Source organism: Papaver somniferum, unplaced genomic scaffold (genome assembly GCF_003573695.1).
Source record: "Papaver somniferum cultivar HN1 unplaced genomic scaffold, ASM357369v1 unplaced-scaffold_22, whole genome shotgun sequence".
Taxonomy (NCBI): Eukaryota; Viridiplantae; Streptophyta; class Magnoliopsida; order Ranunculales; family Papaveraceae; genus Papaver; species Papaver somniferum.
Genome location: NW_020632152.1, coordinates 1,707,423 through 1,726,827, shown reverse-complemented (window position 1 = coordinate 1,726,827; position 19,405 = coordinate 1,707,423). Strand labels below are relative to the sequence as shown.

The following is a 19,405-nucleotide window of genomic DNA, read 5'->3' as shown; positions in this document are numbered from 1 at the left end:
GTCAGCAACCCTGGAAAGTCTGAAGCTATCAGTTGATTTTGTGGATGCATAGCTGGAAAGTGTCGATGTTGTTCAGATGTTATGGAGACTGTGGATCTTTTGAATTACTAATCTTTATCTTTTGAATTGTGTTTAAGAATGTTATGAATTTGGATTATGTATGGAATGGGAATGTATGTAGCCTGTAGGTAGGTTTGAAAATCTTTAAACCATGTTTTTTTTTTCTTAGATTTGAACTGTCAGTTTCCTGAAACTGACATAGCAGCCGGTTAACCGATAAACCGCTGGAATAAACCGAAACCGGCTAGAACCATTAAGAAACCGAACCAATGGTTAATGGATTGGTTTGGTTCATATTTTAAGAAACCGATAGTATTGGTTTCGGTTTTGGTTTGGCTAAAAACCGAACCAAAACCGACCATGAACAGCCCTACACATTGGTCTTAAAAATCCCTTCCCTACTAAATCCTGTGGTGAAGGGGTGGACCAAATTTGGCAATCCCTTTTCTCGGCCAAATATAAAGGATCCCACACAGAAACCATTAACCAATATAAGAGTGCTACGTAGACCTTTGAAGTTGGGCAACTTGGGCTTGGGGCAAATTCTCTGGTCCAATCCAACTTATACGGTGTATTTGAACAAGATTAGAAGTAGTTTCAAGAAACGGCCACACACGCACGGTCTCGAGTTAACTAGTAGAAAAGTAAGAGCTCGAAAAGAAATATCTTGAAACACACAGCGAAGAAGACACACACAAAACGAAACCCTAGCTAGAGAAAAACCCTAGATCATGTCCGGTATGTACGGTGACGAATCTGGTCATCCCAGAGGTGGCGGAGGAGGTTATGGTAATAGCGGTGGTGGTGGAGGCTATGGAGGTAGTAGCGGCGGCGGAGGTGGATATGGTGGTGGTAGGAGAGAAGGAAGTAGTGGAGGAGGCGGTGGATATGGTGGAAATTCACAGAGTCGAGGTTAGTATTGTTATCCTTAATTGATTGATCTGTTTATTGATTCCATTGATTGATGAACTGTTTCTTCGATTTATGAATTGTTTCGAATTTTTAGGGTTTTTACTGTTCTTGGATTTTATTGGCAGGTGGTGGTGGCGGCGGATACCAAGGTGGAGGAGATCGGGGAGGTGGTCGTGGTGGTGGTTACCAAGGTGGAGGAGATCGTGGTGGACGCGGAGGCGGTGGTGGAGGACGCGGAGGTGGTGGTAGTGGAAGAGATGGTGATTGGATGTGCCCTAATTCAAGGTATGTTGATTTTATCTTCCTAATTTGTGTATATATATTTTTTTAAATATTATGTAGTGCGTTCTTTGAATTAGAAGTTGAAATTGGTCTTGGATTTCTGTGTTTTGTGTTCAAGTTGTGGGAATTCGAACTTTGCTAGAAGAACTGAGTGTAATAAATGTGGTACTCCAAATACTACTGGAGGAGGTGGTGGTGGAGGAGGCGGTGGTTACAACAGAGGTGAGAGTGGTGGGGGATATGGTGGAGATCGTGGTGGTGGCCGTGGAGGTGGAGGAAGAGGCGGTTCTTACGGAAGAGAAGATAGTTATGGACAGGCCCCTCCTGCAACAGCATCTTATGGTGGAGCTGGTGGAAATTATCCTCCTCCTAGTAGTTATGGTGGTGGTGGGAATAGTAATTATGGAACTGATGCAGTTCCTCCACCTACTAGCTACACTGGTGGTCCGAATGCATATCCTCCATCATATGGTGGTGGTGCTCCAAGTTACGGAGATGATAAACGAGGTGGTAGAGGATGTTCATATGGAGGCTCCAACGATAGAGGCAGTGGTGGTCGGGGAGGTTCTTATAATGGTTCTAGTGATACAAGAGGAAGTGGTAGAGGAGGTTCACAAGGTGGGTATGATGGTGGTAATTCTGGTGCTCGAAACTCTGGAGGAGGTGGTTATGGTGGTGGATCTGCTGAACCCGAAGTAGAAGTGAAGCAATGTGAAGAAGGGAAATGTGGTGACAATTGTGATAATTCGAGGATCTACATATCAAATCTGCCCTTGGATGTGACTACTGATGAGCTAAGAGAGCTTTTTGGAGGGATTGGTCAGGTGTGTAAAGATATCTTCCTTATCTGTTCTCCAAGTATGTTGCGTTTATACCATGAGTACCTTTACCCGAAATTCGATCGTATTCATGTTACTGTTGATTTCCCCACGTAATATGCTGTGTTAGTAGTTTAGATTGTTGCAAATTTCAAGCCTTTATGCGATCCTATGCTTACTGTTTGGCAGTGACAGAATCATCTAATACCCACAACTAGAAATACTAGAAATTATTAGTGATATGCGTTTTTCTTGATTTGAACTAGCTATTCTGCTTCTGATGTAATGTTGTTATTTCGATAGAAGTCTTGTATCATCCCGCAGTGATATTTTCATTGTGTAAATATGATGCATCGACTAGTATACTCGTTTCTTTGCTGTACCTGCGTTCTAGCGATGAGAATAGATTATGTCATGCACTAGGCAACTTTTATCCAGTGATTTTTTATTTTATGCTAATATTGCTTCCGCTGTGTAGATTGCAAGGATAAAACAAAAGAGAGGATACAAGGATCAATGGCCCTGGAACATTAAGCTTTACACAGATGATTCTGGAAAACCCAAAGGAGATGGAGTTCTGTCCTATGAAGATCCTTCCGCCGCACATGCTGCTGGAGGGTTTTACAACAGTAAGTTTTTTCAAGGGAAATATCTGAATTGATCTGTGCTCATATCAGACTAGTATTAACACATGCTTTCTCCTACCTGTTAGATCACGAGTTGCGGGGTAATAAAATCAGTGTTACGATGGCGGCAAAATCTGCACCCAGACCTGCACCTGCTTTTGGACAAGGGTACCTTTCTCCTTCTCACTATATTTCTAGGCCCTGTTTTTAAAGTACAGGTTAGACTGTTAACCATGCTGACTTATGTATCATCATGGACTATACACTGCCTTTCTTGCTCAATAACGAATTAGCATGTCAAATATGTCGAGAAAGTTGTTCTAATATAATTGTATTCCTAAATGCAATGGTTGACATTAATTGCTTCTCGGTAAGATTGCTACCAGCTTGAAATATCATTTGAGTAGAAACGCTGTGATACATACTTATAAGGGTTGCATATCATCACTAGGAATTCTGATTTTATAAGTTTGCTCAAGTCTATGTTGTTCTGGGTCGCAGCTGTTAACATATTACTTGGCATGGCAACTTAATAGATTTTTCTAGTTTTAAGAATTCAGGATAGATGCGAGCCTACTTTCTATGTAGTTTGTCCATTCCGGCTATATGCAGACTTCAGATCCATCTTTTTTTTAAAGTCCGATAGAATAGAAACAAAAACAAAAAGGCGGTGGAGGTTAATGTATGAATTGGTAATTCTTGAAGGATGGTATCCTACTTTGTGGGGACAAACAAGAGATTAAAGGGCAGTTTTTAGGGGAGCAAAATTTAACTTTAGGCTTGGAGAAGCTTTGGAGCCAGTTGGCAGGTGGGGTCTGTTGACACCACTTGTCCCTATTTGGCTCCGTCTCGATTATTACGCAGCAAAAGTGGCTATGTTCTGTAATTCGTAGATCATATTCATGCGTTTACATAATTCATAGATTGCTACAAGGACGGAGCCAAGTAAGGGCAAGTGGGGTCAATTGCTCCCACTTGCCAATTGTCTACAAAGCTTCCCCAAGTTTAAACTCATGATTATCTCGTTAAACTTACCTTTCTATCTATTGTTTTCTCCCACAAAGCAGAATATTTAGTTTTTGCTCCACACCTAATTTAAATTGTCAATAAAGCTAGATGTTTCTCTTTGAAGTTGTTGGCATAGTGCTATGGCACCAGAGGTTCAGTATGGCGTCTTCTGTTATAAACTATATATTGTGAAAATTTGATGTGTAAAGCAGTCCAGAAGCGAAAACTGTCGCAGAATTCTTTGTTATTCATGTAGTTACAAATTCTAATGGCCAAATTTTGTTCTCTTCTCTTCTTTTTTGGTTATTACAGTGGTGGTGGCGGTGGTAGAGGTGGTGGTTATGGTGGTGGACGTAGAGACAACTACAGAGATGGAGGCTCTGGGCCTGATAGACATCAACATGGGGGAAACCGTTCACGGCCGTACTGATGGAATGGGTGTACTTTTCACGGATAAGCTCATGTACTAAGATATGTGAAATCTAGATCACCTTATTTGTCAGAGTTGTTCCAAGAGGAGACAAAGAGGTAGGTGGTCTCACATTGTCTAAGCAAACGTCCCCTCTCTTTGCTCCTTCTCCCCTATTACAAGTTGAAGGGATTTTGTTATTTTTAAGCTTAGGAATAATTTCAAGTTATGTTAATCTTTTTATAGAGGAATGTGGATAACCTCCAAATTGCTGCTACTATGGTAGGTTGAGATTTACAGGTGAGTGACTGCTCCCTTAATATGTTATAAAGAAGTTAGTGATTGCTTTTAAACCTGAATTTTCTTGTATTGAGACTTGAAGCACATGTTCACTTGCTTTCCTTTTTGTGTTTCTTATTTTTTTGCATGTTCACTTAAAGTTATCACATTGATGAAGAGAAAATGAAGTTGCTCATCAATGGCAAGTTTAGAACTGGTGGATCTGACTCGTTGAACTAGTGTACCTACTGAAATTCTTGTTAACTACCGTTGCATTTGTTGCATGGGTATAAGTTTGTACTGAATGTAAACAGAAGAGGGTAGCAGCAGCACTTATAGATATGCCCTGTTGTAGGGATAGATGTGTCCCAGTTTGGTTAACCCAAACTCTGCCTTTGTGACTCGATGCCATTCAGTGAAAACCTGACAATTGTAACCCAAACTCTGCCTTGTGAATTAATCCATAACATCACCTCCTGATCCATATATGTATGTTCAGTGATCTAAATATCGCCTCAAGGCCCGCAATTGTGGTGCAAACACCAAAATCGAGTCAGATTTGTATATGGAATGCTAATGCGGGTAGAATCTTGCCGAACAGAAGAATTTGCAACATCCTTGTGGGATCAATTAAGCTCTATTTATGATTCGACTCCTGCATTACCGGAGTCGAGCATAACATTGGGTTGCTCCTGAATTGTATTAGCAACATTAGAACCCTTGGTACACCCCATAACTGACCTGGTTCCTCAGTTTGATGATATACAAATGCTCCGTGGCAACATGGTTGGACCTAATCAAAGCATCAACGTCATACCTATTTTACGGTTACCTATTGCAATTTGGGCGATGCCGATGAATTACTGACGGGGTAGTATTGGGTAGGCTTTGCAATCTGGTTGTGGTCTAGGTAGGTTTATTTTTGAGTGTTGCTATTCAAAAAAGGAGTTGGTGCCCAGCTTGTTGCTAAAAACCCCGTTGTTTAACTATAATTTAATAAAATTAGAAAAAAAAATAGCATAATAAAATATAAAGGGGGATTTTTGTGTTTTCCCACAAAAAAAGATGGCTACTTTGCATTACCCCCTTTATATATTGATAATAGGTGAAACTCCCTTTCGTTATAACTACCGTGACGATGCTGTTAAATTTGCACGTGCAATGCAGGTGCATGAAATAATAAATATTTAATGTTGAAAACCCAAAATTACCCTTTAAACAAATTAAAAACGAGACACATGTCATAATAGTATTACGGTTTGATCTTTGAATCAGAAACGATTCACATTTCCTCTCCCAGAACTCTGTTCTTCCCCATCGAGAAATGTATCCGCCATTAAAACTTCCCACAAGCATATGGCTCTCTACTGTGAAATGAAGATAAACACAACGATTGCTAAATATCAGTGGATAAAAACCAATAAAATCCCCATTTATCTGATACTACACATGTGATATTTCTCAAAGATCAAAACCTCTAAAATTTCATTTTATATGAGACCCTTATCAACCATCGATACACTGTCAATCTCCCCATCCTCTGTTACTACAAAGACTTCCAATTATGAATAATCCAAACCCACAAGATTAATTTTTGAAATTGATTTAATATCAATCAACATCAAATATCAAACTGAAATTCTAAAATTGATTCATAGGATTCCCATTATTACCTGTTGGGTGAAATGGGTTTCTTCCCAAATCCTTCATTACCTCTTCACTGGTACCTCTTGTTTACATAGGGGTTATCGAAGAAATTTCAAACCTACATTGATTAAGAGAGAACATTTTCCCAACCCAATTCCAAGTGTGAATACGACGATGATGATAATAAATACTGAATACGGATGTAGCAGCAGAAACAATATAGGTTTGTATCACTGAATTATTGAGATTTTGATGGAGAAAATTTAAGAAATTAGGGCTTTTTTTTTTTGCTTTCCCCTGTGAAGATCCGCACGGCGATCTAACCAAATTGATAGTAACAAAATATGATGCGACTTCACTGGTTTCTAATTGGTAATGCCAAAACTGATGATGACATGGTGCCATTGGAAACTAGGGATTTTGTTGCAGAGAAGTTGGACGGAGGAGACAACGAAACGATGAACGATAGCTGGAACCCATTCTCTCTCTATTTTTATGAAGCTAAAGGGTATTTTGGGATTTTTAACGTTTATTATTTTTTTTATCACACACCTGCAAATGTAAGAGATAGTCACGGCAGTTATAACGTAAGAGCAACTGCAATGGACGAGTAAACCCAAATTTTCAGTGGAGTGGGCTGGCGTAGTGGGACGGACCATCGATCAAAATTTGATCAAAGAGTAAAATCCAGACCAAATTTGATCTGCGATCAGGACCAAATTCAAATATAGTCGGGCGTTGATATAATCTCCGCTGCACATCGGGCGTTGATATAATCTCTGCCATTCATCGGGCGTTGATATAATGTACGCATGAAACGGGGCGTTGATATAATGTACGCATGAAACGGGGCGTTGATATAATGTACGCCTGAAACGGGACGTTGATATAATGTACGCCCCACTTTCACAAATTTTCAAAACTTACATGGGGCAGGCTTTATACCTCCGCCCCATTTTTTTTTTTTTTTTTTTTTTTTCTGAAGCGTATACTATACCAACGCCCCACTCGCGCGTTATCTTTAACAACGCCCCATTCGGGCGTTATCTTTACCAATGCCTGATCCCAGGCGTAATATTTATCAACGCGCGACCAAATATACTCTTTTCCCACTACGCCACATGACGGACTAAACCCAAATTTGATTTTTTTTTTTTAGTCTTTGGTCTTTGGTTATACTCGCACCACTGTGGACGCTCTAAGGGGTTTTTACCTATTATTGATTTATAAAGGGGGTTTCGCAAAAAAGCCATCTTTTTTGAGGGGAAAACGCAAAGTCCCCCAAATATAAAATCATTTGTTTACATTAGGATGCAGATGCATGATGATGTATTCTAATTTGTTTTTTTTTTTTTTAAGAAAAATCCAAATAAAATTTATGGTAATCCGTCCAACAACCCAAATTTTTGAAAATAATAAATTGGATGCTAATCATTTTTTTCTGCCTTTTGATTCTCCACAAGAACCGGTGGAGTATGCCACATCTCTATAACCAAACCTAAACCAACATTCCCAAATCAACAAGCTAGAGTGAACCTTAGAAATTTATACCACCAGAACAGTGCAAAAACGACAAGATCAGAGTCTCCAGTTGTAAATACAATGCTCGTTTATGATTGAGAACTGAGAATATATTCACAAGTGGCAATATGACCAAAATATGTAGCCTGTATTTGGTTGAAGAAGACTTCTGACAACAGTATAACATTTGAGACGCCCTGCAGAGGTCTAGCAAGCTCTAATTCCTGGGGCAACCCGAAACAAATTCTGCCTTCTCTCATATTGTGCACGGCATGAATAAGAATCCTGGTGGTTCAATGTCTAACGGCATTCATCTATATATGGAGCATATGCAATTGCTTCTGATCCATACTGAAACCGGGCATCAACATTGGGTTGCACCTGAATTGAACAACTTTGTTAGTATTGAAAAATTAGTACATAATATAACTGATCTTTAGGGGTGGAGAGTTAGGACGGCAAGTATAGAACATTTGTATGTTCCCAGATCAGTCACTACTACCCCGAATGTTGAAGTTTCAGAATATCAGGAGGCATCGCAAGTTGATAGGTGTGGAACATTGAGATACATGAGCACACGTAAATGTCTAAAAGGTTAACCTAATATCTAGGCAACAGCTACAATTCTGCGGGCATAGTGAATAGATAGCCATTAATGGCTTTACATATATGTCAAGCTTGCTTCTCCATACCATATAAACAAGATAAAAGGAGTTCGTAATTGATTCACACGACGGAAACATCGTGAAACTATAAACTTCAGTCCAAACAGAAAAATAATAACATACCATCTGATGCATGCTGTAAGGATCAACATATGAAGGTCCGACTCCCACATATCCCATCTGAGGATGCCCATAGCTTTCAGCATATACAGGACCTGAAAAGATTCAACATATAATTTGCTCTCAACATTTCGGATAAAAATAAATGGATGTGATCCACCGAAGTCCTAGTGTGAACAGTCAACATCTGCAAAACAACAAAAGCGAACAACTTTTAGCTCAGAGCCTCAGACTTCAAAGCATCTAATACCTGGGATTGGAGCAATAATAACAGAAGCACTAGCTGCATTTGCCGCTTGATCTCTCTTCTCTGCATCAGCAAGCTCCGAATGTAGTTTCTCAATAGCTTGAGTCAATTCATTCATGTTTTTCTCTAATAGTTGCTTATGCTCAAGGTTTTCAGCATGAGCCTTTTTCTCAAACTCAATAGCAGCCCTACCCATTTTCCAACAAGACCAAATCCCTTAATCAGTTTATCAAAACACTCCCTTAATCCTTTACAAGTAAGGGCCAATGGGGGCAGTTGCAAACTATACGTATTTCTACACAAAATCCATAAATTTGTTCAAATGCATTTTTTATACCTTCCCTTTTGAACCTCAATTCGCATGGAGTCAATGTCAGACTCAATTGATTTAGCTTCTTCCCTTTCCTGACGAACCCGAATGAGATCACCATTAATAGTCTGCAACTTCGAAGTTAACTCCAATTTGTTGGCATTCAATTTCTGTATATCAACCTTAGCTTGAGCTAATTCAGCACTAAACTTCCCAATTGTTTCCGATTCCAATTTCAGTGACTGGTCATATAATGATCTGATTTCAATATCTCTATCTGCTTTCACTTGAGAAGCAACTGTAGAGATGTGACGGATTTCTTCGTTGGAAGCTGAGAGTTCTTGTTTGAGTGCTACGTGTCTAGCTGCTAATCTTTGATTGTCTGTTTTGCATTTCACGGTGTTGGTGGTGGAGTTGTTCTTCAATTAGGGCTTGATGTGGGTGGAAATCTGGTTGTTGGAGGTGGAGGTGGTGGTGGTGGTGGTGGTGAGGGTCATCGATTGGATGAAGAGGGATTTGTGGTGATCTTCCTCCTCCTCCGCCTAATTGCATCTCTCTGAGATGAATTCTGTTTCGCCCATCCATTTCTCTCTCAATTTCTTCTTCCGGTTCCTCTTCTCTGTAGAAGTCTGAAAATGGTGGCGCTCAATGTTATGGGCTTCACAACCACGCCCATAAACTAGGCGGGTCAGTTGAATGGATGGTGGCATCCAACCCGTCGACCAGTGGACTAGGAAAAAAGTTGCTAGGGCTGTCAATGGGTACCATTACCCGCAAGATTCGGTCCGGTTCTGGGTCTTAAAGTTGGACCTATTAGCAACTTAGAACCTGATGGGTAAACTCGAATGTTAACGGGGCCAAACGGGTAATATCCGTCGGGTACCAGTGGGTAATTGATACCCGGTTATTTATCCTTTTATTCATCTTTTTAGCAAAATTATACGTATTTTGTTAGTTTCAGTTTTGATTTTTTTCCATTTTTCATTTTTCTCTTACATCTAATCTTTATTTAGTGCATTATTAAAGAAATAATAATGAATTTTTATAAAAATAATTTAGATTCAAGTTAAAAATAGAAAGAAATTAAGTTTTTACTATAGTTTTTTAATACCCAACGAATTTCCAGAACCGACAGGTACTCCGGACTTTAAACTGGTTCGGATCTAGGTCCACAAATTTAGGAATCGGACCGGAACCGTTAGGAACCGGATCCGAACTTTATAAGTAGAATTCGGTCTAGTGATACCCGGGAGGACCCAGACCCATTAACAGCCCTAGAAAAAACCCATCCACGTCATTAGGTGTCCACCCACCAAAATGCTGATTATGTGATTCCGTAGATCTTCTGCCTTCTTCTCAGCTCTTACAATGTCTAACTTGATCACTGACCCTTGGGAGACTATAATTTCTACTCTTTGTTGGTTTATCAATAAAGCCACATCACATCTGACTTTCCAGAAGATGCAACCAAATCATAAAGCCACAGCTACTCTTATAATTAACCACCTAAACTTATCGGAGAAAATCTCCACTATGGCCAATGACACTAGAGAAAGTAGAACAACTAGAAATGATGATAACAGTTTTCCTAGCCTTAATGTTATCTTTGCTTATATGTCTAATCTTAATTGTCTTACGGGACTAATAGGTGTTGGTGGTACTATTACAGGGCGCTCAGGAGACACAATTGGAAGATCTACGAGAGGAGTTAGAGTTCAAAGCAAAGAGGAAGGCGACTGCATAGCAGCCCAGGACGCTCTCCAGTAGGCGTCAAGGCTGAGCTGCAGAACTTTTAATTTATTAGGCAACAACAGAAACCTCAATAACACCCTACAAGGTGGCCAAAGAATGACAACCTCGAAGACGAACTCCATAGTAGACAATCTGAACTGTTTTAAGTTCTTTTGAAAATGTCAATTGTAAGGATTTCCAATCTAAACACTTCCCTGACCTTCGACAATTCTCTTTAATTTGGGGTAAAATCAAAGTCCTCAAATCTGTGAGACACCAAATATCTGTATGATTGGCTCCAACTAGTTCTCTTCTTTTCATTTATTAAAAAAAATCACTGACCATGAAAGTAAAAATCACTATCGGGAAATTTTAAATAATACTCCACCGGGTTCATGAAAATTTGTACTTTCAATTTTTTCTATTTAGCTTATTCTCAAACATAATTGAAAGTATGAAAATTCCTGAAAGAAAGGTAGTATTATTATGGTTGGTGGTTATTCCGAAAGGAAGCTATTCATCCTAGGCATGTTTTTTTCTGTTTATTTTTATTCGGGAGAATAAACTCATAAAAGATTTTCTTTCTTTTTCACCGCGGCAATAACTTCATTAAGAAAAAGTTCTTATGGTGATAACTCTTTGATTGGGGTATTCAAACCAATTGAGATATGTAGAGATTTAAGTGAGACTTAGAAGCAAGGCTAGAAGGTGCCAATATTAGGTAAAGTTACAAAACTATCCTTGGCAATTCTAATTAAAACTAACCCATTGGTAATATCAATTTCATTTAATCATTCATTCTACTCCTTCCAACCTAAAGACCAATACTACTCATTCTCCATTGTTTTTTTCTCCTTCATTTCGTTATTTGGAAACTTGTTAATCAATTCTTTGTAATCGTCGATAAAACTCCAAATATGTAGAAGCGTACAAAACAAACTACGAGAAAATCTAATCGTGATGACCCTAAATATTGGAAAGACTATGCAACAATTCAGTTGGAAAAAAAATTAGTGGGTGAAGAAGAAATCTCTAAAAATGAAGAAACCGAAGAAAAGATGAGATTGAGAAAGTAAGTGATTGTATGAACTCTATAAGTTCTTTATTTTGTTGTTTGAATGTCAAATTAGGTCAGTAAAATCTAAACTGTTATTGCAGTTATGTGACTTTAGGATATCTCTTCGTCTACCTTGACGACTTTTCATGTTTACTTTTAGTCGTCATTTTCATGGGATGAATAGCATGACGACCTTTCATCTCTGAAAGTAACATTCACAGAGCCATCACGACATTCATCGCTAACCCTTGAAAACGACTTGATGGTTATGATTAGCTGGCAGGTTATAAAATTCAAAATCATGTCGATTAATGACCGGAAAAAAATTGTTTTCCGGTATCCAATTTTTTAATTATTTGTCAAGGTTTTGAAAACCTAACTTGGTGACTAAGTTACGATCTGTCACTTTGATATATTTTCGACCCTAACGACCAACAACCGTCGAAATCATCATTACTACCATGCGGACCTTGTTTAGTTGGCATGTTACCAATTTACTACCATGCGGACCAGTAAGGGATTTTCACACCATTTTCTGTATACAGAATTTCATATAGTCGTCATGGTATGAAATTCGACAACATGATCACGTTTGGTAATATTTAGTCGGCAGGGTTTGAATAAATACAACATGACGACATCTGTTGTCACCATTTGAAGTCGCCAGTATGTCTGGTAATACGATCACGACGACTAAGTTTGGCCGACATGTATTTGTGCAATTGAGCATGACAACTTTTCATGACGCGAGTTCTGAATTTGTAATTATTATTTTTTTAATTTGAAGAATTAAATCAGCAAAACCAAGCTCGATTCGATTTTGAGAAGTGTTTGACTTTGACTAGAGTAATTTATTTTTTTCACAAAATTCTCAAAAATCAAAATCTATTCAAATTTTTTCCTTACATGATTCATAAGTTGAATCCAACAAAAACAATAGTCATAATGTTTACTTAAGAAATATAATCTAACAATATTAACGTAATTAATTCAACAAATTAGTGCTAATTAATCAGGGATAAATTTACCATTTCAAACTATGTCCCAATTAGTTTGGGTATACCCTAATCCGACGAGTTTTATTTTCTGTCTGAATAATATTTTTATCTACTGTTTTTGGTTTGTTCACTCAAAAACTTAACATCTTCTTGTAGTTGCGCACATACTAGACAAATTTGGCATAGAAGGTGAAACCATATATTTAGTTTCTGATTTTAATTTATATCAGTACAATACCTCTTAATATCACATCATTTCCTTGCATTAAAAAAAAAATAAGAAAAGAAAAACTATTTCATTTCAGGTGATGTTGAGGATTCTGTTAATGCGTTCATTAGCCCACTCCCTACCTTTCTTCCAAAAATATTGAGGTCCAATTACCATGCTCGCACCCACAACAAATCCCAAAAATGTCATCACGAATAGAACCCAATCAAATTCACTCACAGAAATAGTTCCACCCTTAGAATTCGACGCATTTGACGGTGATTCAGCATTAGTACTGTTACAGTTTTTGGACAGGGGATAACATTGCCTTTGAAGGAACTTGGTTCGAAATTTTCAAACTGATTGCCCTTTGGGATTTTCCCCTCTAGTTTGTTGAAAGATAGATTTAAATACCAAAGGAATGACAACCGCGCCAATTCAAATGGAATCTCTCCTGTCAACTTATTATGCGAGAGGTCTAATGACTCGAGATGTGTAAGATTCCCGAAAGCGGTGGGGATTGGGCCTGTGAGAGCGTTTCTTGAGAAATTGAGAGTGTAAAGAAATGTGAAATTTCCAATGATTTCCGGAATCTCTCCATCAAATTCATTATTTGACAAGTCTATATATGCTTTTAATAATTCTTCGGATTTTATCCAGTTCCATGTCTTGTCCTTTGCTTGTAATTTCCACTCTTTGTTGGTAATAGTAACTGAAAATAGCATTATTAACTCCTAATATCGGATCCTGGTCCTTCCATCCTGTTTCTACTTGGTTTACCATCATGGATTTCCAACTTGAAAAGCACTCTTTGGGTAGACTACCTGAAAATCTGTTAGAGGAGATATCAATAATTTGGAACAATGTGAAGTTACACTTGGTTTCTTGATTCCCCCAAGGACCATAAAATCTGTTAGACCGTAATATGACAACCCGCAAGTTGTACATAGAACCCAACCAAGAAGGAAGATTGCCATGTAATCGATTGTTTCCAACGTTTAGAACCTCTAGGTCTGTGCAATTTGATAAAGATTTCGGTAGCTCCCTTCTAATTTATTTCCGTTGAGCTCAAGTACTCGCAGAACAGAAGAATCTGCTGAGAAGTCAGGTATAGTTCCTTCGAAGTTGTTCCCTCCTAGATTTAGAATCCGGACTGCACTCAAACCAAATAAACATGCGGGTAATGGTCCTCTCAAGTTGTTGTTTGATAGATCAAGAACATCAAGAGAATGAGCTTCACATATCCACATTGGGAATTCTCCATTGATTTGGTTATCCGAAAGTGATAAAAAGTCTATATAATCAAGATGGGAAGAATCAGGAGGTGAAATCATGGTGGTGAAGTTGTTTAATGAGTAATCCAGAACAGAGGCAAATGGCGGTAAGATTAGGTTCTTTCCTTTGAGGTAGTTTGAGCGAAGGTCGAGGGTAAAAGAGCGAAGTTCGAGGGTAAAAGGTCTAGATATGATAGTAAAACTATTGCTTGGTAAAGGTTGGGCGGGATCTTCCAAAAAATTGTAAGAAAAATTTTACATCTTGTTTGTTTGCAGCTGACTCGGCGTCTGGATCTGAGTCAAACTCTGATTCGGGCCGAGTCAGCAGTCAAACCGTTTGTTTTGCATTTTGAGTCAGTCCTGACTCGACCTATGACTCAGATATAACTCCTGACTCGACCCATTTGAGTCAGGTAACAAAATACCCCTGACTCATGGGACCAAACCACTGACTCACGTTTTTTGAATCAGATGAGTCTGATCTGACTCAAAATAAACATATTGAGTCAGATCCAGATGAGTCGGGTGATTTCACTCAGATCCAGATGACTCAGATCCAGACGACTCAGATCCAGACAACTCAGATGAGTCAGGAGTAAACAAACATAGTCTTAGGGTTTTGAAGTTACCATTGCCTATCTTCCAAATCCATTTGGGTATGGATTTGATTGTACGAAAGTTCTAAGCCTTCCAGTTTGGACTGATTTCTCAAGAAAATAGGGATTTCTGTTAGGCTACAAGAACTCAGTGACAACCAGCGAAGTTGAGGATATAGTGCAAAATTTGCACTAGTAGTACTGACCAAAAATCTGTTATGCGAAAGATAGAGTTCACTAAGTTTTCCCATCTTATGAAAAAGCATATCAAGATTTATTGTACCGTTGAAGCTGTTTGATTGAAGTCCGAGATAATGCAGCTTGGAGAATTCAAAAATTATCGGGGGAACACGTCCTTGCAATTGATTGTGACCCAAGTCAAGGAACTCCAATGGAGATGGAGAGCCGATGAAAGTGAAGCTATTCGACGAAAGGTCGAAATGTTGAAGTTGGTTTAGCTTTGAAATGGAAGCGGGAATTGATCCATTGAACTCGCAGTTGTGGAGATCTAAGGTGGATAACAGTCGAAGATTACCAATAGTATTCGGTAGTATTTTCAAAAACTTTCGTCAGGCGCATTTTATACTTACGCCCCACTCCCGACGAACTTTTAATCTCCGCTCGACCAAATTTGGTTTTGGTCTTGGTCCCAGACCAAATATAGTCTGAAATTTGGGTTTTGGTCCAGATTTTAGTCTTTAGTCCGTACCACTGTGTCTCGTTCCTCGACCAAATAAATGGGTTTGATCGCCCACTGTGATGCTCTAATTGGATATAAAGATGAAGAACTGGTTAAGTGTGAACTTTAAAGGGGAAGGGTACCTACTAGTTAGATTAAGAGGGAAATATAAAGAGGAAGGTTACCGTAGCCTTTGCTTTTGTGGATATGAAGTGGTCGTTTTTCTCACTCAAGGTGAATCAAATAACTCCAAAACAATACCGGCCCATAGTCCTACTCAAGTAAAGACTAGGTTTAAATAAATTTCATGTCGATCCATTATGTTGTTTGTCTTTTCTTTCAACAACATTCAACAGAAGTAAAGACTGGTGCGTTTTATAAACCCTGATTGCTCCTGTATATATCGACCTGGCCACAAACGACTGACTTACATGAGAAACTCTCCTTCTCTTACTCTCATCTCATGGATGACCATGATTGAAGAAGGTATCGTGTATCCAACACACAATTAACCGACTTAATCTTAACAGATGACTGAATCCCGTGAGATGTACCCCTTCTCTCACGCACTCTCATGGACCATGTTGATAGTAACAGATGACTGAATTCCGAGAGATGTACCCCTTCGCTCACGCAGTCTAATGCACCAAACAAATGATATCCATGGGGAGAGGGATCTAAGAAGTACTGCATACAAGAGTATCGAGAAAAATCTCAACGAGGAGGAAAGTGATGGATCAAGCTCTCCACGCTAACTGTTGTATATTGAGCCCATTAGGTTTGATTGTCAATAGGCCCATTAGCCCATTAACTTAACTCTTGCAGTTTACCATTTGCATTTTTCAAATTTTTTTTTTCTTTTTTATATTCAAGTTCCGCATTTGAAAAAAAAAAAAAACCGTTAAGATTGGAGATTTATCAAAAGAAAAACCATTAACTGAGATATCCTCTTGGTTGCTGCACAAAAAAATGAACGGTTGACGAGAAATCATCAAACTCACCCAACATGTTCAATATCGCCCCTGAAGTGAATGCTGTTCTTTCTGATGGACATGTCGCATGACCGTTGGAATGATAACAAGAAGAAGAGTGGTCCTAATTCCCACCACCCGAAAGGAAAGAAACAAATTCGGCAATATAGCAAAAATTTAAAATCAAAAAGCTATTCAATTTTCCAAATAACGAATCAGCATATCATCAATAAGGTATGCCGAAGTATTGAACACATATGGTGTAATGTTGGACATCTCCAGCTCTTCAAACAAAATACGTATATGCTTTCTTTCCAAGCTAATGCAATGCTGGCATGGCATATATTTACTGACTCCAAACTAATCACTGGATCTCGCTAATACATGGCATTTCTGTCAAAGAACCTATTTTAGGGCACACTGAAGCACCTTAATGATCTTTACAAGGTTTTCATTCAGGCGATAAGAAAATAATGCTAAAACAATTGCTCAACAATGCAATTGTTTATCCAAACAATGAAAATAATGCACACTGAACCTATTTTGGGATAATACACTATTTATCCCAAACAATGCAAACCAATAGAACTGGAAAACAAAAAGAAATTGACTATCATTGGACCTTCCTACTGCTACTAATGTATCGTTCGAGCAAAAGCAGTGACTAGGACGCAAGGTTAGTTGCCACTTGCCATGCACCAAACCCCACCCTACTAAACCAACATTATTCCCCATGTTACTTGGGATTATGGGACATGCTATTCAAAATTCAAAAAGCAAGACACTTCTACTGCTGGAAACTTAGAGTTAACTAGAGAGAAAAACCATGTATGCTTTCTCGAGGAGAAGAAGAATCTTGCACTCCACAAACCTATATAGCTCATTTAATGCATATGTTTTGCGTTGGATAATCAATCCATTAAAAAGTTGTTATAAGAAATGGGACCCAACTATTTGAATCGTTCAAAAAATTTCAAGGGTACCACTGTAAATTTATCGTTATATATCATTAATTGATTCTTTATTAATTAGTTGGTTCTTTATTAATGGTTATATTGAGATTTGAATAGGAAAGTGGGAAAAACAAGGTAAATACGAGTTATTAATGGCTCCATAACATTATACTGGTATATAAGTTAAGAGGACCCAATATAATATTTGACAATCATGAAAAGAGAGCTGTCTTCCTCGGAAGAGAAGATGTTGCTGTTAAGATAATTAGATATCATGTGAAGTGCATTTAATGCAAAATGTGAGATTAACTAAGAAGACCATCTTGGGTTCTACGACCATTACCATTACAATCTAGCTACTGCTCTGCTCTCTAGAAATATTGGTTAGACCTTAGTTTTGTTAAGATATGGCCAAGATATGATATATTTTGATATTATTGTGTTTGTTATTTGGTTGTAACTGCATATATATTCTTTCTGTATATATCCTACATATTGTTAGGCGTATCTTTTATTTGCCTTATCTAGTTGTTAGGTGTATCTTTTATTTGCCTTATCTAGTTGTGTAAACATGTATAAATAAGGCTTTTGCCTATCAATGAAGATACAGAGAATTATTCTCACAACTACATTAGAATCTCTATGCTCATGTTCATCATGGCATCAGAGCTAGGAAAGATCTGAGAACCAGTTTGCGCTGCAATACAATCCAGAGAAAACATAGTAATCATGTCAAGAGAAGATTCTCAACCTATCACTGTCCGTTTTGATGGAACCAATTACAATCACTGGTCATTCCTCATGAGGAGTTTTCTTAAAGGAAAGAGTATGTGGAAGTATGTCGATGGTATAGAAAATAAACCTACAACAAGCAGTTCTGTTGAAAAAGGGAAAGAAAATGAAACACAGAAAAAGGATCCAAATGAAGAATGAGAGATTAACAATCACAGGATTCTCACTTGGATTGGAAACACAATCATTCCTTCCATAAGCATGCAACTCACAAATTTTGAGGTAGCCAAAGATGCATGGGATTTTCTTTCGAAAAGGTACACCCAAATCAACTTTGCTCAGAAGTATAAACTTGAACAAGATATTAGATCTACGAAACAATCGCATGATCAGTCTATTTATGTTTTTCATTCTGAGATGTCTTTAATCTGGAATCAATTAGCACTCATGGAACCAATATGGACCGTAGATTTGGAATTGTGGCAGAAGTATAAAGAGGAAACACGTCTAGTTCAGTTTCTAATGGCTTTGCGTGATGAGTTTGAGTATGTTAGGGCATCAGTCCTTCATCGTTCACCTCTTCCCACGGTGGAAGTTGCTTTGTCTGAACTTATTATAGAAGAAACAAGGAAAAGAATCACACCGGAGATATCAGGAGTATTTGTTGTGCCCTCACGATCCAGCCCTAACAATTTTCCAAGAAACTCAAATGCTCAAGGGCAACGCGATATGTCTCAAGTACAGTGTCATAACTGCAATACCTTTGGACACTTGGCAAGGAACCGCAATCTCCCATCAGCCAATATATCACATGATGCCACAATACCTGACACACCCACAACACAGTGTGGGTATTGTAAGGAGTTTGGTCACTCATCTAGATTCTGCACCTCACCAACCTCAAGAAACATGAGAAGGATCAATGCTAATGGAGGAAACAAATTCAATACACCTATCAGATTTACGGCAGCTCCAGTTTCATCTGCAACAGATCCATATGCAACATCGACAACCTCATCTGCATTAGTTGTACCTGGTGGTGGTTCAGCACCAAACCTTGCTGATATTCAAGAGATGATTAAACAAGCACTCTCAATTGGTAACAACCCTACAGCTGCATCTTCCTTCTCTATCTCCTCAGGTATTTATTCAACAGAATGGTTTCTCGACTCAGGAGCATCAAACCATATGACTTTTAATCAAATTTTTTTTGAAAGTCTTCATCCTGTCATCACCCCTAAGATTCATACTGCTGATGGATCAACAGTAACTGTAAGTCATATAGGCTTGGTCAACAATTCA

At 38.4% G+C, this 19,405-nt stretch overlaps 2 protein-coding genes and 1 long non-coding RNA gene across 5 annotated transcripts; 1 reads left to right on the top strand and 2 right to left on the bottom strand.

Annotated features, from left to right (window-relative positions):
* Positions 1-673: 673 nt before the first annotated feature.
* On the top strand, positions 674-4,880 carry LOC113340583 (transcription initiation factor TFIID subunit 15b-like). 3 transcript variants are annotated; one of them, XR_003355567.1, is made up of 8 exons: positions 674-972; positions 1,098-1,257; positions 1,373-2,078; positions 2,551-2,701; positions 2,785-2,866; positions 4,019-4,234; positions 4,362-4,415; positions 4,556-4,880. XR_003355567.1 is itself a non-coding variant. In XM_026585707.1 (6 exons), exons 1-6 carry the CDS (start codon positions 792-794, stop codon positions 4,134-4,136), a joined length of 1,398 nt encoding a protein of 465 aa, XP_026441492.1. In that variant the 5' UTR covers positions 674-791; the 3' UTR covers positions 4,137-4,516. The 3 variants fall into 3 exon arrangements, 1 of the variants encoding a protein (XP_026441492.1); XR_003355566.1 differs by having other exon boundaries at positions 4,019-4,415; XM_026585707.1 differs by lacking the exon at positions 4,556-4,880 and having other exon boundaries at positions 4,019-4,516.
* Positions 4,881-5,533: 653 nt separating this feature from the next.
* LOC113340673 lies at positions 5,534-6,541 on the bottom strand. The gene is made up of 2 exons (XR_003355598.1): positions 6,068-6,541; positions 5,534-5,761 (listed from the first exon to the last, which is right to left on the bottom strand). It is a non-coding gene; the product is annotated as an uncharacterized LOC113340673 (long non-coding RNA).
* A 1,026-nt stretch (positions 6,542-7,567) lies between these two features.
* Positions 7,568-9,329, bottom strand: LOC113340543 (protein FLC EXPRESSOR-like; the record flags this gene model as incomplete). Its single annotated transcript, XM_026585676.1, has 4 exons — positions 7,568-7,943; positions 8,351-8,442; positions 8,598-8,782; positions 8,932-9,329. Coding segments are annotated over 4 exons (756 nt in total), but the record flags the coding sequence as incomplete, so codon positions are not given.
* Between the last annotated feature and the right edge of the window lie 10,076 nt (positions 9,330-19,405).

Bases quoted from the DNA above. Each gene is read 5' to 3' on its own strand.
- LOC113340583 (XM_026585707.1), top strand. From the start codon at position 792: ATGTCCGGTATGTACGGTGACGAATCTGGTCATCCCAGAGGTGGCGGA. The intron at 973-1,097 runs GTTAGTATTGTT...TTTTATTGGCAG, and splicing joins TGGAAATTCACAGAGTCGAG to GTGGTGGTGGCGGCGGATAC. The intron at 2,867-4,018 runs GTACCTTTCTCC...TGGTTATTACAG, and splicing joins GCACCTGCTTTTGGACAAGG to TGGTGGTGGCGGTGGTAGAG.